Genomic DNA, 20,953 nt, shown 5'->3' with positions numbered 1-20,953 from the left:
CACTCTGAAACAAACTATGCTGGCGCTGCCGTGCACGACCAAAGCCCAGCAGCGATCGGTACACTGACTCACCCCCAGAACAAGCCTCCAGTGGCGCAGCTGACCCCCGCAATATCTGCTCCCCAAGGCCTGCGGTAGGCGGGGAGCCTCTCGGAGGGGCTGCGATCCCGCACAAAGGCCCATGGCTCCCCGGCACCAGCGGCCTTCGGGCCCACCCAGAAAGCCTGTGGACATGCCCGCGGACATGCCCGCCCCCCGGGCCCCACGGCTGGCCAGGGAATCGCCGCCTCGGGCCACCCCGCCACTCCACTCCTGGGCGGCCGCACTGACGTCATCGCCCCGCCGCCCCGCCTCGCGCCGCCGTTTCGCCCCGCCCCTTTTCCCGGCGTGCGCCGCGGTGAGGCTCCTCGCCCTCGGCTTCTGCCTGTCGTCCCAAGATGGCGGACACAATGAGCCGGCGCGGCGCCGGTTGGCCCTGAGGTGACTGTGAGGAGGAACGGTCCGCGAGCCCTCGCAGTCCGGGCAGAAAAGCGTCGCACGTGCAGGAGGAAGAAGGGAGGAGGTGGCCCGACTGTCGGCCGCCTTTGCCATCGCCGCCGGCGCGGTGCCCGCCCCGCCCGGATCGGCCCCTCGGCAGCCAGCCCGCCCGCCCGCCCGCTCCCCGCCGGGCCCCGCCCCAGCCCTGCGCCGCCGCCGCCGCTTCCAGCAGCCGCCGCCATGAAGCTGACCGACAGCGTGCTGCGGAGTTTCCGCGTCGCCAAGGTGTTCCGCGAGAACTCGGACAAGATTAACTGCTTCGACTTCAGCCCCAACGGCGAGACGGTCATCTCGAGCAGCGACGACGACTCCATCGTGCTCTATGACTGCCAGGAGGGCAAGTGAGTGCGGCGGTGGCCCTGGGCCCGAGTACGACGTCGGTCGGTCCCACCCTCCTTCCCTACCGTGGCCCCGCGCTCGCCCCCGCCGCCCGCCCCCGCCCCGCTGCCCTCCCCCGGCCTGTTTTGCACTCGCCGTTGCCAGGGCCAGGGCCAGGGCCGCTTCCACTCCGAAGCCGCCCAGGAGACCTTTAATTTTCTTTTCAAAAAAATAACGAGAGTGATAGTAACAACGTTACTATTTTGTATGCCTAAGGCCTCCTAGAAAACCGCTCCTGCGTCGCTTGCCAAATCCCACCTTGACCTTGACCTTTAAACGCCCGGTCTGCCCACTTCGGCCCCAGCAGGTAGCTTTTCCGCTCCTCCGACTGTCAGAGGTGCCCGTCAGCTCTGGCCGCCGCGCGGAACCGCAAAGGCTGCTCTCCTACCTCAGTCAGCAGCGTCACAGCTCGCTCTCTCTGCTCTCCTCGGTGACCTCGATTCAGCCCTGGCACTCCGCCCATCTCCTGCCCCTCAGCTTCCCGAGGCCTTCTGCCGGAAGGCCGCTTGGGTTGCAGTTCTTAGCTGTCAGGATTTATTTGTGGTGCCTCTTTGGGCGCTCTGCCTTCCTTTCTGTTCCAAATCATTCTCTTACTCCTTGAGATCCGCTGCCCGCATTTGTAGTTAACTTCTGAACAGCATCAGAAACTTTTCCTTTTTGCCAGAAAAAAAACAACTTGTCTGTCTCATCTCGACCTAAATGGGAACCTGCTATGAAAACAAAGAAAGCATCCTATAACAATTTCGTGTTTCCTCTTACACTTTTTGTTTTTTAATTACACTTTATGGTCCGCTTGGAATTACCAGAATTCAGGGTCTGATCCCGAAAATTCTAAATTCTGTGTTGCCCCAAGTCCTCTGGAGACCCACTGTCTTCCATCTCTGTAAAGTCACAAATGTAAATGCACATTTTGCCCTTTAATCTGGGCTTCTGTCAGCTTTGTCTCTCACCCTTTGTAGACCTGCACTCTCCTTGCTAAACTGTGAGCACTTTTGGAGGAGAAACTGGTTTAGGCTAGATTTGATTTTCCTCAGCCACTTTCCCCGAGTAGGCTTGTGCATGTTTTCGTTGAATTTGGTGGCCACTGGTTTTGTCAGATTTCATTTTGTTCCTGGCTGCAGGTAATATTTTTTGAATTCTCGGGAGTTTTCTCTATTTTCTCCAGCTGTTCCTTTTGGCTACTGATTTTTTAAATGATTTTATTTATTTATTTATTTATTTATTTGACAGATCACAAGTAGGCAGAGAGGTAGGTAGAGAGAGAGGGAAGTGGGCTTCCTGCTGAGCAGAGAGCCCTGGGCCTGAAGTGGGTCTCCTGATCCCAGGACCTGGAGATCATGACCTGAGCTGAAGGCAGAGGCTTAACCCACTGAGCCACCCTGGCGCCTGCCTATTGTTTTAAAACCAATGTCTTCTATAAACTTTCTTTTGGAACTTGTCTCTTCATTTGTGAATTTGGTTATCTAAAGTAACGCTGTTTTGGTCTAAGCTCTATCTTCTCAGGTTTTTCCCGCCGGGCCTATGAAAAAGTGTTACGTAACTGGCTCTGACTCTGCCTGTAGTATGCGGAAGAGTGGCCTGTAGTGGTGGTCTTGGGGGAGGAGAGAATTGTTAGCTGGACCATTATTCATTCAGTAGGTGGATTTCTGTCCAGGTCTGGCCATTTGAATCAGATTGGAAGAGAGTAACATAGAGTTGGAGTGGGCATCAGGGTTGCTGGGTCCTGGAGCTAGAAGTAACTTGAAGCTGGCAGGCTTGAAATGTTGAGTGCTTGTGCACAGATTAGAACTTCTTCCTGTAACCTGAGGAGAGATGTATATTCTCATTCAAAGGAAATGACGGTTGTGACATGTGACAGCATTTCTTAGCAGTTTGTCTCCCTGTGTGGCATAGTATCTACTTGTTGGGAGCAATGACTTAGAAGTCATGTCTTGTTAAAAGTAAAATGTTAATTTCATGACCTAATGTGGTTTATTCACTCATGTAGCAGTTTTACATAATTACAAACTTGCAGAAAAGTTACAACAGTATTTCAGATATCTCCCATATCATCCAGTAATCAGTTACGTTTTACCTCTTTTGTTTTATCACTCTGTATGTAAGTATTGAGGTAAGCATATTTTTCTGAATCATTAGGGAATAAATTGGAGGTGTCAAGCTCCTTATCTCTGAACACTTCAACATGGGTTTCCTAACATTTTTTACATAACCAGAGCACAGCTACCCAAATTAGAAAATTTAACGTTGATAGGGGCGCCTGGATGGCTCAGTTGGTTAAGCAACTGCCTTTGGCTCAGGTCATGATCCTGGAGTCCTGGGATCAAGTCCCACATGGGGCTCCTTGCTCAGCGGGGAATCTGCTTGTCCCTCTGACCTCTCCCCTCTCATGTTCTTTCTCTCAAATAAATAAGTAAAATCTTAAAAAAAAAAAAAGTCAAAAAAATAAAAAGAAAATTTAGCATTGATATAATAGTATAGGATACACTCTTCTAAATTTTCTCTTATTAGTGAATTGTGACACTGTGATCTGTGGTAAGAGAGTGGCCTGGTAGTTAGGAGACCTGGGCTCTAGTTTGGCCTTGTGACCAAATATTTAGGTATTTAACAGTGGTCAGATCACTTTAGATGACCTCTTTCACCTTTAAGAGTCCACGATCCTGGGGCGCCTGGGTGGCTCAGTGGGTTGAGCCGCTGCCTTCGGCTCAGGTCATGATCTCGGGGTCCTGGGATCAAGTCCCGCATCAGGCTCTCTGCTCAGCAGGGAACCTGCTTCTCTCTCTCTCTCTCTCTCTCTCTCTCTCTGCCTGCCTCTCTGTCTACTTGTGATCTCTCTCTGTCAAATAAATAAATAAAATCTTAAAAAAAAAAAAAAAAAGAGTCCACGATCCTAAGTAGTAATGTGAAGGAAAAATATGCAGCTAATCTAAGTCAGTGAACATTGGTAGAAGAATCATGGTTTTTTGGAAGGCATAGTATCTCAACTAGATGATACTAATGTTAGAATTTGGGAGCTTGAAAATGGCTAACACGGGGTTCCTTATGCTTAATATTTTCCAGTTTTTTGTTCATTTTGTCCATGTTAACATTCACCAAGTGATTTTCCAACTTGAAAGAATAAGAAAGATACTATCTGCTAGATGATGAAAATTATTCATAGAGAAGGCTTTATTATAATTTACTCATACCTGATCACAAGAATCATAGTTTGTGGAAAGAAACTTCGCAAAATATTCATGGAAAAATGTAGTGCATGGGCTTCTTAAAGATCCTGTGAAACGAACATAAAAATCAGGCCTTTGCTTTCAAACTAGGAAGTGATATGAGGTAAAAATTTCTGTTATGAAGAACAAATCTTAGGTTAGTGTTCTTGATAAATTTGAGACAAATAGACCATATATAAGTGGAACTGAAATTTCCTTTAAACTACACCCTTTAATGTTGGCTCTTCACTGTTTTAGACTGATTTACTGGGATAAGTAAGCTTCTTTTTCTACTTGTAGAAACAAAGTCAGTGATTCTTAAGAGCAAGAACACATGCCTGTGCATGCATGTGCTCACTCACTGTTTACCACACTGTAACCCCACAGCAGAACTCAGGATGATGGACTCAGCAGGGTAGCTTTTGGGCTGATCTCTTTAGCTGAGCTTTCAGTTAAAGGTGAGAAAGTGGAAAATTCAGTGCATGTTGAGTGAGAAGTCTTGTTTGGAAATAGGGTTTAGGTATCGAAATTCTTGACCTCCCTGACATTAACAAAAATTGAAAGTGTAAATATTTGACTTCTTAAAGCTGCCGGAATAATCTGATTGTTTAGCATCTAGGTTCCATTGAGAGGGTGAACTTCTTTCTTTTTCAAAATTGGAACTCTTGGTAAACATTGGTACAGGATTTATGAAATTCTCCTACACCTAAATGTAGAACATGGTGAAGTTTTTGGTCAGATTTTGCTGAGACCTGTTTTAGCTTGATCTTTGATCTTTAAGGTTCTATAGAGGGAAACACCAAAGATCTTGAAATGCATTGGTAACCTCTAGCTTGGAAGTATGTGTTTTGCTTTAAAAAAGAAAAGAACCACTGACTAGTTTTTTCCTAGGGAGCGTTAGCCTTGCCTTCCTTCTATAAGGCTCAGTAAGTATTTCAGACTTGCAGGATAGGAAGGATGGATAGCTTCTGCAACAGCAGTTATATTAGGAAAGGCAAGCAGTTTTGCGTCTGATTTCAGTTTTGATAAATCATTTCTTCTTGAAAAAAAATACCTTATTTCTAAATGAATGGCTTAAGAAAAGTTCTGGTCTCTTCGGTATGACATATTCCCATATCCCTCTTTGTTACAAGTTGTGACTTGTGTTTTATGTGCCTTTCTTCCCAAAGAGATGTACTTTTTTTCAAAACTTAACTTCTGAACATTGTAGTAAAGACTCATTTGAGCCCTCAGATTTACTTACACTTCATAACCTCAGCATTTGGTGTTCAGAGGTGAAAGTCTGTTGCACTTGATTGAGTCATTTATTTCCTCCCTTTTGGAAGAAATTCTGTTTCTTTCCAGTGTTAGAGTTTCCCAAGAGTCGTCATCCTTGCCACGTCATTCAAGTGCTTCTTTCTATATGACGATCCTAGATTTTGGTGATGGAGGATTTTGATGGTTTTTCTTTCTCCCATTTCCTCGTCAGACCAAAGAGAACTCTGTACAGTAAGAAATACGGCGTGGACCTCATCAGATATACCCATGCAGCAAACACAGTCGTGTACAGCTCTAACAAAATAGACGGTAAGCAAGCCTTCTTTTTAGGAAGTTATGGTCATGATTTCTTTTGTTAAATAGTTCTTGGAATCTTTGTGACTACTTCTGCTTTGGTTAGAGTTACTTTAATTTAAATATTTTCCTGTGATGTTAGCAGTGCCAACATTGTTACAACTCAAGGGATGCTGGAAGTAATCCATTAGTACTTTTGAAGAACTTGAAATGAACTATGAAAGGTCTCCAGATTAGAATGGAGAGTGGGTATAGGAAACAATGAATTATATTTATAGTTTGTACTTCTTTAAACTTGAAAGAATACTTTTAGAATAAATACAAGGAAAGAATACTTGACATACAGCAAGTGGTAAATAACCACAAATGCTTGAACTATGGTAATTTAGGGACCTCAGAAGAGTTTTCTGTTGTATGCCTACCTTTTATGGTCTGTGTCATAAAGGACAGTGTATTGACCTTTATTATCTTTGATTCCAGGGACTTTTTTAGATACGAATTTTGTCCCTTTTCACTTTTATTTATTTTTAAAGATTTTATTTTTAAGTAACCATGGCCACACCTGATGTGGGGCTAGAACCCATGACCCCAAGATCAAGAGTTGTATGCTCTACTGACTGAGCCAATCAGGCGTGCCTTCCCCTTTTAATTTTTAAATAAAATTAGTATCTTTGAAGAGTAAAAAGTTATTTTTAGAAATTTATTTATTTTTTAGAGAGCATGATGGGGGTGAAGGGAGGGAGAGAGAGACTCTTAAGCAGGCTCCACACTCAGCACAGAGCCCAGCACGGAACCCAGTGTGGACCCAACTTGGGGCTCGATCTCAGGACCCTGAGATTATGACCTGACTGAAATCAGGAGTTGGACGCTTAACTGACTGAGCCACCCAGGTGCCCCTGCAGTTAAATTTTTCTAATGTCATCCAACAAAGATTGCTTAGACTGCTATTTTGGCTATGCCTATCTCAGGGCAGATGGGCAGAAATCTTTTTTTTTTTTTTTTTTTTTTCTTTTTTTAATGAGACTTTTCTGCCTGTACTTGATTTTTAGTAAGTATATCATTTCTACTTTTCATGCCTCTATTTCAGAAGTGGTTTTCTAAGTAAGCAGTGCAGTTGATGCTTTTGGACAAGAATATAAATCATTAGGATCCTGAGGAAACATATCTATGTGATCATCTGAATGACTGGTATACTTCTTCTGTTGGGGTATTTTTCTGGGGGAATAAATGAGAGGATTCTCCAAATATGGTGCAAAATGAGGCAAATGTGTAGCACTTGCAGCTTTGCTGCCAGGCCTCTGCTGTGAGGACGTTGCCCTTCCTGTCTCGAGTGCATCCCGAAGAGTTCCTCCAACGCTCCGTTTCCTTTTGCCTGATTCCAGGCTGAGGTAGTAGTTTGTACAGTTTGAGGGTCTATGATACCACCCGGTACAGGAGATAACTGTACAGGCCACTGCCTTGCCAGGAACAGCGCACCAGCTACTGAGTGGGGCGGAGAGGATGGCGACGCCCTGCTCATCTCTGGGAGAACAGGTAATGGGGAGGAAGTCTTTTCTCCTTAGGGCAGGTGGGTCGTTAATAGAAGTAGAACAACCAGGAAGATTTTGTAGTTGTCATTCTAGAACTTGGAAGATTTTCAAAGAAAACTATATTAGAATTCCGTTTTGGAGCATACAAAGGGTACGATTTCCCCTCTCCCCGGTCGGATGCCCGGATGCCTTTTTATTAGAAAGTACCCCTGTGAACCACTGTAATGACGTGGTGCTTTCAGCCTCTTTGTTTCTGTGTTCTGTTTGCCTCTAGAATGTACTTTTTGTCCTTTCCTGTTTGTGTTTTGGCACCATTTCTTATTGCCTCCTTCTCAACGATTGCTTCTTATTCCTAGTCTTTTGGGGGACATAGCACTTTATCCAGTTCTGTTTTTTATGGCACTTCATTCCCTTGCTGCCACCGTCTTTTTTGTTTACTTTTTCAGATAGAATCCCTTGGTTTTTAAGAGTGTTTGTCTTTTTCTCCCCAAGTACAAGCCTCTGTGATTATTGCTTTCTTTGATACTGACAAAATCTCACTGCTCTGACTTGTTGGTATATTCATGAGTTTGATTTTTAAATCTCTTTAACCCAAATTTCCTCATTTGTTCTTTTGGTTATTATTATTATTTTGGTATTATTATTATTATTAATAGACTTCTTTGATGCACAAAGGACCAGTGGATAGTTGGTTAATTTAAAAAGTAGTAGGACATTACTACTCTTTCCATTTGTTCAGTTTTTTTTTTAATGATTTTTTTTTAAGATTTTATTTATTTATTTGGCAGACAGGGATCACAAGTTGGCAGAGAGACAGAGAGAGGAGGAAGCAGGCTCCCTGCTGAGCAGAGAGCCTGATGTGGGGCTTGATCCCAAGACCCTGAGATCATGACCTGAGCCGAAGGCAGAGGCTTTAACCCACTGAGCCACCCAGGCGCCCCAATGACTTTTTTTTTTTAAAGATTTTATTTATTAGAGTGAGAGAGCACAAGAAGGGGATTAGGGGCAGAGGGAGAAGCAGACTCCCCACTGAACAGGGAGCCCAATGTGGGCTCCTGGGATTCCGGGATCACGACCTGAGCCGAAGGCAGATGCCCAACCAACTGAACCACCCAGGTGCCCCTCCATTTGATTAGTTTTCATGTAATTGTATATCCAGTTAACATTTAGGTCAGGGTTGGATGACCACTATTGGAGAACCCTGGACAGAAGTGTTATGCCAGAGTCCAGTCTGTCTAATCCTCAGTTTAGCCTGGCTGTTAAATTCTTTGAGCCTGCTTCTCAGCAGCTAAATGTTTTTCTTTAAGGCTCGCCATTCTTATTTATTTATTTATTTATTTTTGAGATTTCATTTATTTACTTGACAGCAGTCACAAGTAGACAAAGAGGCAGGCAGAGAGAGAGGGAGAAATAGGCTCCCTGCCGAGCAGAGAGCCTGACGTGGGGCTCGATCTGAGGACCCTGAGACCACGACCCGAGCTGAAGGCAGAGGCTTAACCCACTGAGCCACCCAGGCGTCCCAAGGCTTGCCATTCTGTGGGCACTGAAACTATTGTGATTTGGGGGGATGGTGTGGGCAGGGTATTTTCGCAGGAGAGGTTGCACTGTAACTGTGCAGAAGCCAAAGATGGTGGTTAACAATGATTTTAAACATTGTTCTAAGTGACATCAACTTGAGAACTCTGCTTTTGAATTACGTGAAATCTGTCGTGCCCATTCTTTAGCTGTGGAGAGGAATTACTTAACCTTATTTATTCACACCTTGCTTAAGTTAGGGAAAACAATGAATTCTTTGACCTTGTTTTTAAGATGAAAATACAAAGTAATTCCTTTAAAAATAATAGGATATCATCATGCCTTATTTGTCTTCTTACAGATACTATTCGTTACCTGTCCTTGCATGACAACAAATACATCAGATACTTCCCTGGACATAGCAAAAGGTAAGAACCAGGTGTTACAGAAGTAGATAGTTCTTTTATCCCTGAAGTTATCCAGAGACTAAGAGAGTAGAGAGATTGGTGAACTGAAGCTAGTTCCTTACTGCTGTTTAGCATCCTTCTTAGTCTTCTCTTCTTAACCCTCCCTAAAACAGTCAACACCTGATTAGCTGAGGTTGTGGAAGCAGGGTTGGAACTTAATTAGGAAGAAAGTGGATTAAAGATATTCAGTGGAAACATAGGTAGTACAAATTATGTTCATCATTTAGGAACTGCAAGCAAATGGTCCCTTAATGAAAGGACCATTTACATGTACGAGGCCTCTTCCAGTATTGGTGGCCCCATTTCAGTAGGCCCCTACTTTACATAAATGTGTTCCATGTGAAGATCTTAATGAGGATGCAGAAATATTTTGAAAGTCCAAAAGCTTGTTTCCTTCTACTTTGTAATGCATTTTGTTTCTTTCTCCTACCCCAGTTCCCCCAGTGTCTTTTTCCTTCAGTTTTTTCAAGTTTGGGTTGAATGTTGAACATTTTCCTTTGGATGATACTTAATCACTGAGGGTATTTCCTTGTCCCTTGTTTGCAAATATACATTAACCTAGTACAAGTTGGGAGTGGCACAGAACCCTGACAGGAGGTGGACCAAGAGCGCCCTGTTTCTGTCTGCACTTCTGATTGGGCCGGGCAGATCTGTGTTGCTGAAGATGAAAAGTGGCACAATAGTTACAGTTCTAAACAAAGAATGGCTTGTGACAAGTAGATCTTTTTACTTGTTTGTAGTCAAATTAATGTTCACGAATGTACTATCTGTAATTATAAGTCGATAGCAGTTGTTTAAAATTCTTTCCAATTATCCCTCCTCCTGATGTTCTGATTGTTAGATGACTTTGTGCCTCTTTTGTTGTTTTGAGGAAATCAAGGCCATCCCAAATGAGTTCTTTTCAACTTCTATCCCTTCTGTCTCTTTCTTGGAACCTTTTCCGTAAAAAAAAAAATAGCCTTTCTTCCTTGACCGGACCATCCTCCCTCTTTCTGCTTGCTTCCATCTTAACTAGACCTTTCCTTTCTGCCTACAAACTTAACTTGGTCTTCCTTATTTTGAATCTATTTCTTGAACCTATCTCCCACTCCTTTTAGCTGTCAAACATGAAAGAATAATCTGCGTACTCCCGTCTCCACCTCCTCACACTCATTCACTGTTTAAATCACTCAGTCCCAGAGTCATTTATGGCACTTTTTCCAAGCCATTTTATTTTCCTTTCCCTGCTGCCTCCAGTTAAAATCTGCCTTGGGGTTTGGTTTGGTTTTGGTTTTTTGGCTTTTTTTGGTGCTCAACTTCTTGGTAACTTTTTTTTTTTCCTTTGGCAGTGTACTTTTCCCATCTTGGTTCTACTCTTGCTATTCTTAGCCTCTCTTTTCTCCTTTTGACTTTAAATAAGGTTCTACCTTTGTTTTTCTTCCTCTTTTGACATTTTTCCCGGTATCTCCATCACTCATTTCATTCACCTCTACTCAGATGGCTTCCCAAATCAGTATGTTTAGCTCATGTTTATCCTGACTTCCAGATTCAATTTCCACCTGCAGGTTTTATATACATCCACGTAGGCATTTCTTTCATGTCTCCACCTGACAGGTACAGCATGCCATCCCTCGTCATTACATGCCTTGGGCAAGCTCCTCTCTGTTTGTCTCATATTTCTTCATTACTGTCCCTTCTAATTATCCTGACTCAAAGCCTGTTACCTGTTTGCTTTCTTTCTCCTGCTTTCACATCTAGTGAGCTGTTAATCCTGTTGATTCTGCCTAGGTTTAACCTCATGTGTCACTCAGCTCTGTACTCTCTCCTTTCCTTCTGCCCCCGGCTCATGCCCTGTCAAGTGAATTATTGGCAGATCCTAATTAATCTTCCTGTCCTTCCTCATCCTGCTTTTAGCATCCTGTATTACAGCTCTGACCACTTCACAGTTGGTGTCTGGAAGCTTTAATGGTTCTTCACATCTGTCTGTTCCTCCCCTCTGTAGTCAGGCTCACCTTCCTCAAGCTCTGACGCATTTTCTTAGCATTATCTCCTAACACTTGAGTTGAGGTGAACTCCGTGCTGCTTCCTGAATGTGGGCCTCATCTTTCCTGTCTGGCACCTTTTTTGTAAAGGCATCTCCCATTGAAATTCTGTCCACTACATGTGCTGCTTCTTCCAAAAAGCCTTCTCTGTCCCTTTCTTGGATTTTTCTGGACTAGACAGTTAAGCTTTCTTAGAGTTGAGATTTTGCTTCTCGTTGCATTCCCTTTACTTCTCAGCATAGAACCTTGTGCCAAGATAGACTTCCTCTGAGCTTTTGACCTGAGTACCATGGCATTAAAATTACATGCCCATATGCATTCTGCTCACTCTGCTTTATTACCACCTCAGCATTCCCAGGAAATTTTGGTTTACAGTATCTTTAAATGTTTAGATTGAGGAACTAGTATGAATATTAGTTGAGTTATATTGCAAGAAATTTTTCTTTAGGTAAAAACTTAGAAAAGAGTACCTTTTCTCATTTTCTGTTCATGGCTTAAATTGTAATTCTTTCCAGTGGAACCAAAATTTCCTGAACCCCTTTCATGTCATCCAGAACTTGAACTTTTTCTATCTCTCTGTTTCTGGATTTTAAAAAAAAAATCCGTTCACAAATGAGCCGTGCAATTTGGTCGTCTTTTTACTTCAAACTTTTGTCAAAATGAAATAGCACAATGTTTCCTTTATAATCTTCATCTATGACACCAGTTCATGTATCTATGAAGTGTTTTTTTGTTTGTTTTTTTTGTTTGTTTCTTAAGATTTTTTTAAATTTATTTATTTGACAGATCACAAGTAGGCAGAGAGGCAGGCAGAGACAGGAGGAGGAGGCAGGCTCCCTGCTGAGCAGAGAGCCCGATGCGGGACTCGATCCCAGGACCCTGAGATCATGACCTGAGCCGAAGGCAGAGGCTTTAACCACTGAGCCACCCAGGCGCCCCTCTATGAAGTGTTTTTATAGCCAAACCCGCATGTGAAACTACTCTTCATAATCCAGAAGGAAGAGTTATCCAAATGTTTGTTTTCACAAGGGGTTTTCTCTATAGGTGGTACTGACTGTAGAATCATAGGTACCATACAGGTCATAGCTCCCCTCAGTTGGGTCTGTGGTGTGCTCTGAGAGGCAGGTGAAGTAGAGCCACATGCTGTCCTTCCTCGCATGCCAGGCCCAAGTGCTTGGGAGGTGGCAGGTGTCTTCAGAGCAGGGTGTGGCAGGGTGAGAACGTAAGCAGAGGGGACAGGAGAGCTAGGGGTGAGCCTTTGGAAGAAGTGTCTTTTTGTGAGTGACTCTTAATGCTGTAACCCATAAGGGGGACCGGTATCAGAAATACAGTTGCCATTAGCATAGGCCTGTGGCTTAGTAAGTGTGGTCCCCAAACCAACAGTCTCACCGTCACCTAGGAGCTTGTTTGAAGTGCAAGTTCTCCGTCCTTACCACAGACCTGCTGGATTAGAGGGTCTGGGAGCTGATCCCAGTAATCTGCATTTCAATCCACCCTCCGGTGATGCTGATGGTACTCAGGTTTGAGACTGTTGATGTAGTCCGCAAAACTCTAGTTAAGGAATCATGAGGGTTTTTTGTTTGTTTTGTTTTTTTTTTTTATATATATATATATTTTTTTTTTAAAGATTTTATTTATTTATTTGACAGAGGGAGAGATCACAAGTAGGCAGGAAGGCAGGCAGAGAGAGAGAGGAAGGGAAGCAGGCTCCCCACGGAGCAGAGAGCCCGATGCGGGGCTCGATCCCAGGACCCTGGGATCATGACCTGAGCCGAAGGCAGAGGCTTTAACCTCTGAGCCACCCAGGCGCCCCTGTTTTGTTTTTTTGATTGATATATAGTTTAGTACCATGAATCCACACAGTTTAGGTTTTCGGTATATTCACAGAGTTGGGCAACCGTCACCACGAATCCAGAACATTTTCATCACTCCCAAATAGAAACCCTGCACCCTATTCCCTTAGCAGTCACTCCCTATTCCCCCTCCTCCATGTCCCCAGCAACCACAAATCTACTTTCTATAGCTTTGCTTATTCTGAACATTTTGGGTAAATGAGACGAGACAGTGTGTGGCCATATTTTATGTCCAGTTCTTTCACTTAACCATGTTTCCAAGATGCATACATGTTGTCGCCTGAATCAGTGCTTCATTTCTTTTTATTATTAGCAAATGATATTTCATTGTATGGATATACCACATTTTGCTTTTCCATTCATTAGTTGATGGGCATTTGGGTTGTTTCCACTTTTTGGCCAATGCAAATAATGCTGCTGTGGACATATGTGTACATTTTTGTATAGACATACATTTTCATTTTTCTTGGATATATGCCTAGAAGTGCAATTCGGGGTCATATAGTACTTACCTATCTGTAACTTTTTGATGAACTGTAAAACCTAAAAAGCAGCTGCACCATTTTACATGCTAGTCAGCAGTGCAGGAGGGTTCTGGTTCTCCATATCCTCAGCAGCATTGTTATTTCTCTTGTGAAGTAGTATCTCCTTCTGGTTCGATTTACATTGGACTCTTACATTTTTATGCTGTAGTTTTAAATTTCTCTTTTCTTTGCTGTTTCATTCATAGGGCTTTTCGTTATATTAGTTGCCTTTGGTTATTCCAGATTGCTTGTGTACATATGTTTCTTAAAATGGCAGTTTTGGGAGAACAGGTGTATGTAGGTAGACAACTACCTGTGGTTTAGAGTTCACATCCAATTTTTGCAGATATTTTGCTTCAACTCCTATTTATCTTGATGCATTGCAGGGTGGTGGCCTTGTCCATGTCACCTGTGGATGACACTTTCATTTCTGGGTCTCTTGATAAGACCATTCGACTCTGGGATCTCCGGTCTCCTAACTGCCAGGTAATGGTACTCACAGTTACACTTTGAGTGTTCTCTATGGTAGGCAATGTCGTCAGCTCTTCCTCTCAAGGGAGAAAGTATATTGGTTCCATTTTGAGATCCCAGAGTCTTTCTAAACTTTGGAGAAAATCTGTCTTCCTGGTGGGTAGCTCATAACTAAGCAAATACCCTAATCCAGCACATACTGCATTATGCTCTGTGGCTTTTTGCTTTCAAGACTGTTTTCCTGAAACCCGCGAGCTATAGCTTTATTCTCAAGGGATTTGTTTTTATTTGAATTCAGTGTTTATAGAATTGTACAGTTAGGGTTGATGAAGCCAGTTGTATGGAGACCTGTTTGTAAAAAGCCTCATTTTAGTTAGTTCTGTTTGCTTTTTCCGTTCCCTAAGTAGGCAGGTGCCTATCTGTGTTCCTTTCTTAAGTTTTCATTGGAAGAAGTAAATTATATAGTGGTAGGATCCTGGGTTCATTAACTTTTTTTCTTATTTTTTCTTAGGGTCTCATGCATCTACAAGGCAAACCTGTTTGTTCCTTTGATCCAGAAGGGTTAATTTTTGCTGCAGGTGTCAATTCTGAAATGGTCAAACTTTATGACCTTCGCTCTTTTGATAAGGTAAAATTTTTAAGTCTTTGAGCTATCTCGGTATTACAGAAGTGTTGAAGGGTAAGAGGACAGCCCTTTCTATGGTGGAAGAGGTATGTGGTAGACATTAGAGAATGTCAGAGCAATAATTCTCCTTTTCTTAGTCAAAAAGGAATCTAAAGGGACAGAATGAGAGTTGGCTCTGGCAGGAGGAGCACTGATGGGCCTTGGGCTGGGGTTGCTGTCTTTATCGTTTCAGGGGCCATTTGCGACTTTTAAGATGCAGTACGATCGGACTTGTGAGTGGACAGGACTCAAGTTCAGCAATGATGGTAAACTCATCCTCATCTCCACCAATGGCAGCTTCATCCGTCTCATCGATGCATTCAAGGGAGTGGTGATGCACACCTTTGGGGTGAGCTGACAGCCTTTGAGCATGGCTGTTCCTGTGCTTCTACCTCCTGGGCTGAGAGTTATGCCAGCTGGTTGATGGAGACCAGCAATTATCTTGGCCTCACTGATGGAGGCACAGGCTTGCATTTTCATTCTGAACATGACCTTAACTTCTCTTGGATTCTGAGACACTCACTTCTCACATAGTGACCCAAGTTTGGTGTTCAGATACAAAATAATTCTTTTTTTTTTTTTTTTTTTTAAGATTTCACTTATTTATTTGACAGAGAGTGCGCGAGAGAGAGCACAAGAAGGGGGAGTGGGAGAGGGAGAAGCAGGCTTCCCGCTGAGCAAGGAGCCCAATGCGGGACTTAGACCCTGGGATCATGACCTGAGCAGGAGGCAGACCTTAACCAACTGAGCCACCCAGGTGTCCCCAAATTAATTCTTAGCCGTAATAATTTTCTTGCCTCATTGAATGTGGAGTTGGAGATGGGGGTGAATTGTAAAGGATGGCAGTCTTGTGTGGAGCATTGGTGACACTATGCATGAAGAAGAGAGGGTTTCATGGAAAGGAAGGTGATTGTGAGCTAGCTCCGTGTTTGCAGGCAATTATTTTATGTTAACAGGGCTGTGATAAGAGAGCTATTCTTATTTTTAGGGTTATGCCAACAGCAAAGCTGTCACTCTGGAGGCCTCGTTTACTCCAGACTCCCAGTTTATTATGATCGGTAAGCTTTCTTTATCCCCCCCCCCCTTTGGGGGTATTTCTCTGGTACTGTGCATTTATTTGCATATTTTTATTAGTTCTAACTAATTAGGATACACTCTTACTCTTTTGACAGACGTTCTTAGATTTCTGTATAGCATGTTACACCAAAGGTGTAATGTCTTTATCCTCATTTTGCAGTTCCTTACCAGGAACTGGCATTAATGTTGGTCTTCCCTGGATCAGCATGAGTTTAGCTCTACAGGCACAATCTTACTAGTAGTACTAACTTTCTTTTTTTTTTTTTTTTTTTTAAAGATTTTATTTATTGATTTGACAGAGAGAGATCACAAGTAGACAGAGAGGCAGGCAGAGAGAGAGAGAGAGAGAGAGAGAGAGGGAAGCAGGCTCCCTGCTGAGCAGAGAGCCCGATGCGGGACTCGATCCCAGGACCCTGAGATCATGACCTGAGCCGAAGGCAGCGGCTTAACCCACTGAGCCACCCAGGCGCCCAGTACTAACTTTCTAATTGAACCCTACTTTCGGTTGTCAGTGGCTCAATGCTGGTAGGGTGTGATGGTATTCAGCCCCCTTTTTACGTGAGAAAATTGAAGTTAGAGGGGCAGCGACTTGCTCAGGAACAAATAATTAGAGTTAAGATCAGTTTCCAGAGTGTCCTTTCTTCACTGCCTCTCTTCCCTCAATTTCTGATGAGGGGCCAGGTCCTGAAGCTTGGCTTTTCTCCAGATGTCAGTCTGTGTCTTCCCACTTGCCTTTGCATTGCACCTTGACTGTTGTATTTTCCCTTATCATTCCCTTTAGGTTCAGAGGATGGCAAGATCCATGTCTGGAATGGAGAGAGTGGTATAAAAGTAGCTGTATTGGATGGCAAACACACAGGCCCCATTACCTGTTTGCAGTTCAACCCCAAGTTCATGACCTTTGCCAGTGCATGTTCCAACATGGTATGTGAACATGGGAGATGCCTCCCACTTAGGGGCCCTTTCTAGTTGGGGTGGTGGGTGGTTTAGTGAGCACAGCAAGCTGTGTTCTAAATAGGTATGTGACAAGCTTCCAGGTTCTTGTTCCTCAATTGGTGGCTTCTCTGATCCACCTAAAATCTGATCTCCGCTTGGACTAGTCTTTCACTTTTTTTTCCCCCCCAATTGATTGATTTATTTCAGGGGTGGGCAGCAGAAGGAGAGGGAGAAGCAGACTCCTGCTGAGCAGGGAGCCCAACTCAGGGCTTGATCCTGGGACCCTGACATCACGACCTGAGCCGAAATCGAGTCGGATGCTTAGGGACTCATCTTTCACTTTTACTTTTACCCTTCTTTTCTGATCTGAGATCACCTCTGTATTGCTGGGAGATCTTAGGCTTTTTGTTGTTTGTTTGTTTGTTTGTTTGTTTTAAGATTTTATTTATTTATTTGACAGATCACAAGTAGGCAGAGAGGCAGGCAGAGAGAGAAGGGGGTGAAGCAGGCTCCCCGCTGAGCAGAAAGCCCAGATGCAACCCTGATAACATGACCTGAGCTGAAGGCAGAGGCTTAACCCATTGAGCTATCCGGGTACCACATCAGGCCAGTTTTTGCTATGGCCCCTGGATTTATACCCAAACTACTTGGGTCTGTGCCTGGTAGTTTTTTTGCCTTTTATTTTCTTTTAAGATTTTACTTATTTGAGAGAAAGAGCATATACAGGAGTGGGGGGGGGCGCAGAAGGAGAGGGAGAAGCAGACTCCCTGCTGAGCAGGGAGCCTGATGTGGGGCTCAATCTCAGGACGTCAGGATCATGACCTGAGCCAAAGGCAGATGCATAACTAACCAACTAAGCCACTCAGGCGTCCATTTTTTGGTCTTTTAAAATACTTTGAATCAGCCTTTTGTGGCTGCAGGCTCTTAGTGTGCCATTGCTTTGGTTTATGCTGAATTCCTCAGTAATTCATACAGTTGATCATAACTATTTAGAATTTCCTCTACACCTCTGTCTCTTCATAGGCAAGGTGGGCAGAAAAAAGTGAAGTGTGTCTCAGTCTCACGTTTGTTTTGGCATCACTTAAATCTACCTGGGTATTTGAGGATGAGGGATTTCGCTTCTAGCCTACCCAGAACACATTGCCCCCCTTAGCTCTTTTTATTTGTTTTCTCTTTTTCCAACTAAGGAAACAGTGTTAGAAGGAAATGCTGCAAAACTATCCAGTTCAATCCCTCTCACTTTTTTACAGCTTAGGAAGGAGAGGGCCTGTTGGGAGGTCACCTGGCAGATTAGCAATGAGTCCAGGTTACCCAGACATCTACGTCCCAGACAGCTTTCTTGTTTTTCCTTGCCACTCGGGCACTGGAGTGGGAGGTAGACAGTGTTGGAGACAGAATCAGCTTACTTTCGCATGGAGGGGGTGTTTCTCCGTAGGTTGCCAGGATGGATTGGTCATGGGGTAAGGCCACCAGCCACAATCCCTCCCCCATTGGGTTTGGGCAGCGTGATGCTGTGGATAGGGGTAAGAACCTTGAGCAGAGCGGAGAGAGGCTTGGCTTTTTTTTTTTTTTTTTTTTTTTTTAAGATTTTATTTATTTATTTGACAGAGAGAGATCACAAGTAGACAGAGAAGCAGGCAGAGAGAGAGAGGGAAGCAGACTCCCTGCTGAGCAGGGAGCCCGATGCGGGACTCGATCCCAGGACCCTGAGATCATGACCTGAGCCGAAGGCAGCGGCTTAACCCACTGAGCCACCCAGGCGCCCCGAGGCTTGGCTTTTAAAAGTTGACTTCTGTTTCTCCTTACAGGCCTTCTGGTTGCCCACCATTGATGACTGACCTAGGTGCTGCTTGGCTGTTTGTGTACAGTGAGGGTGGCCAACAGGAAAGAACTCAGAGGGGATTGAGATAATGAATTGGATCATTTGACTGGGCTGGAGAGCATCCTTCCACATGGCCTTCCCGTGGATGTGCTGTACATCTGCTCAAAAGAAAGTACTTTGCCGAGCTTCTTCAAAAAGACTCTTGGTGTGGCAGGTTCTATCAGGACTTAGATTTTCCAGCTGTCACTGCACTGAGCTCCTCCAAAGGAGTGACCAGATTCATGATTAGGGTATACTGGGGCCCTCAAGACGCCTTCAATTTTGAATGTATTTGCTGCTGAAGAGCCGGTGAAGTTGTTAATTCTGCACATCCCTTTTCCCACCCCCATAAATGCATGGGAAGCCACAGTTCTGGTTTTGAGATGCTAAGGGCAGCTCAGCACCCCTTGCCCTCACCCTGCATGTCTTGTTACTGGGTCTCCCTGTGTCATTGTGGCATTATTGCACAACCATCATGTTACTTAGGTGCCAAACATTTACAGAAATAAGTCTTCATATATCTTGGGGGTAAGAAAGGGACAGATTCAGAAAGAAGGACCTTGCTTGCCAGGAAGCCTTGTGAGTTAGTCATCTGAGGGTGGGTGATCTGGGCATGCCTCAAAGCTCTGAGTGTTGGGTGGGAAATGGCCCAAGAGTCTGAAAGGGAGGGAAGTAGGGGTTGCAGGTAGTTCCCATGGCTGGGCGGTTCAGCGGTAGCCTGGTGTGATCCCCATCAAGACAAACCGGTCTTTCTGGGCGCCTGCCCAGCTTGGTTTTGTACAAAAGCAAGGTGGGAGTCTATTTTTGTATATGAGATACATCACGCTTTCCTGTGGGCCAGTATTGTGGAGTGAGTCTGAGTTGTTTACACTGATGCCTTCCCTGCCCACCACAAATTGTGTACAGAGTCTCCAGATGATTCCACCCCTTTCCCAGCTCCTAAGCAAGAGCTGGCTCTAGGCCTGTGTTATATGTTATATTTAGCCTTTTTATATAATGACATGGGGTTTCTGTTGTTTGTATTTTAGCACAGTGTGTACACCTTCATTTAAATATATCCGTGGGTGCATACGTATATATGTATATGTATGTATGCATATATATATATGTATATAGAATATGTCACTTCTCAGAGTTCAGCAGAAGGAGGTGGAGTCCGGCAGCCCGGGAGAAAGACTGCATCCTTGCTAATAGTGTTTGCCACAAGTGTTAGTGAGTCTTCTCTATTACCTTTTTCCTTTGGGAGACAGAACGAAGCAAAGCTTCAAGTGTTTGCTGTTCCCATGGCAGCTAAACGAGGGTATTGGGATAACTTCCCTTGTGTTCCTCAAGCCGCACTTTGGGGCCCTTTCTGCAGTATTTGCCCCCTTTTTGCTCGGTGATGCTCTGTCTGCGCCTGCACGTGTGTGACAGTCACTCTTGCATGCCTTTTGTGTCTGGCTTCTGATGTCTGGGGACAAGATGCTGGAACCAGAGCATTTTCAGTTTGTTGGAAGCTGCTTTTCCAATTACAGGCCATTCCTGTTACCTGGTATGTCTGCTTGCTTCTTTTCCTTGCCTTCTCTTGGAAGGGGGAGAGGTCTTGATCAGGGTTGAGATGAGCTAAGGCTGGCTCATGGCCTTTCCTTCCCCTGCCACCTTAGAGCAGGACCAGTGGCATGTTATTTCACTAAGTTCCCAAACATGTAAGCAGGTCACATGTTCCCTGCAGATACAGAAACAGGCTCAACAAGGTTATGACTTGCCCAAGAGTACATAGCGGCTAAGGGGAAGCAAGCCATTAGCTGCTTTTGTTCAGCAGCAGGAATAGGCTGTGAATTGCTAGCAATTATAGTTTCGTTTTGTTAGCGGTTACTTTTCACTGGTTCCTCAAACTTAAAGGGCAAGGGGCATGCATCTTTCCAAAACATAGACTGGAATCTGCAGCTTCTCTGCAGTGCCACCCACTCTCTGTAGCTCTGCCTTCTCAGAGTGGAGGGACTTTTCGAAACCAGATGATCTGAGCTATTACTGCTGCCCACTCCTGGCTCTCCAGGATAGAAAATTCATGGTAAGAGTAACTGTTCAGAGAGTGCCTGAGACCGGGGGTTTACCAGAAGGGCTGCATAATTCAATACTTGTAACCACAGCAGCCACTTGCCCGTCAGCAAGGAAGACGATTTCTGTTGAGCTTCTGGTGTCCAGAGCTGAGGTACCACATCCTTTGAGATATGCATGGCACTGCCTCTTTCTAGGGACCTGTGGCTAAAGAGCTGGCTCCTGAGTGTGCAAGGGAAGATAAGGCTAGAAGTGACGAGACGATGTGGTGGGAATAAGGCAGAAATAAAGGGGCAGAGGGGCTGCGGCTGCAGGGGTGCTGTCAGTGGAGC

At 44.3% G+C, this 20,953-nt stretch overlaps 1 protein-coding gene across 2 annotated transcripts; it reads left to right on the top strand.

The window, feature by feature from the left end:
• The first annotated feature begins 406 nt into the window (after nucleotides 1-406).
• WDR82 (WD repeat domain 82) lies at nucleotides 407-19,702 on the top strand. Of its 2 annotated transcripts, XM_032868236.1 has the most exons (9): nucleotides 411-878; nucleotides 5,584-5,681; nucleotides 9,072-9,138; nucleotides 13,962-14,061; nucleotides 14,558-14,674; nucleotides 14,904-15,059; nucleotides 15,699-15,768; nucleotides 16,569-16,711; nucleotides 18,532-19,702. In XM_032868236.1, exons 1-9 carry the CDS (start codon nucleotides 718-720, stop codon nucleotides 18,559-18,561), a joined length of 942 nt encoding a protein of 313 aa, XP_032724127.1. In that variant the 5' UTR covers nucleotides 411-717; the 3' UTR covers nucleotides 18,562-19,702. The 2 variants fall into 2 exon arrangements, with proteins under 2 accessions (XP_032724129.1, XP_032724127.1); XM_032868238.1 differs by lacking the exons at nucleotides 15,699-15,768; nucleotides 16,569-16,711; nucleotides 18,532-19,702 and adding an exon at nucleotides 15,116-15,276 and having other exon boundaries at nucleotides 407-878.
• The last annotated feature ends 1,251 nt before the right edge of the window (nucleotides 19,703-20,953 follow it).

The sequence above is a fragment of the Lontra canadensis genome, unplaced genomic scaffold, assembly GCF_010015895.1.
Source record: "Lontra canadensis isolate GAN:19392208 unplaced genomic scaffold, GSC_riverotter_1.0 scaffold35, whole genome shotgun sequence".
Classification (NCBI taxonomy): Eukaryota; Metazoa; Chordata; class Mammalia; order Carnivora; family Mustelidae; genus Lontra; species Lontra canadensis.
This window is presented reverse-complemented; position numbering and strand designations above follow the sequence as displayed.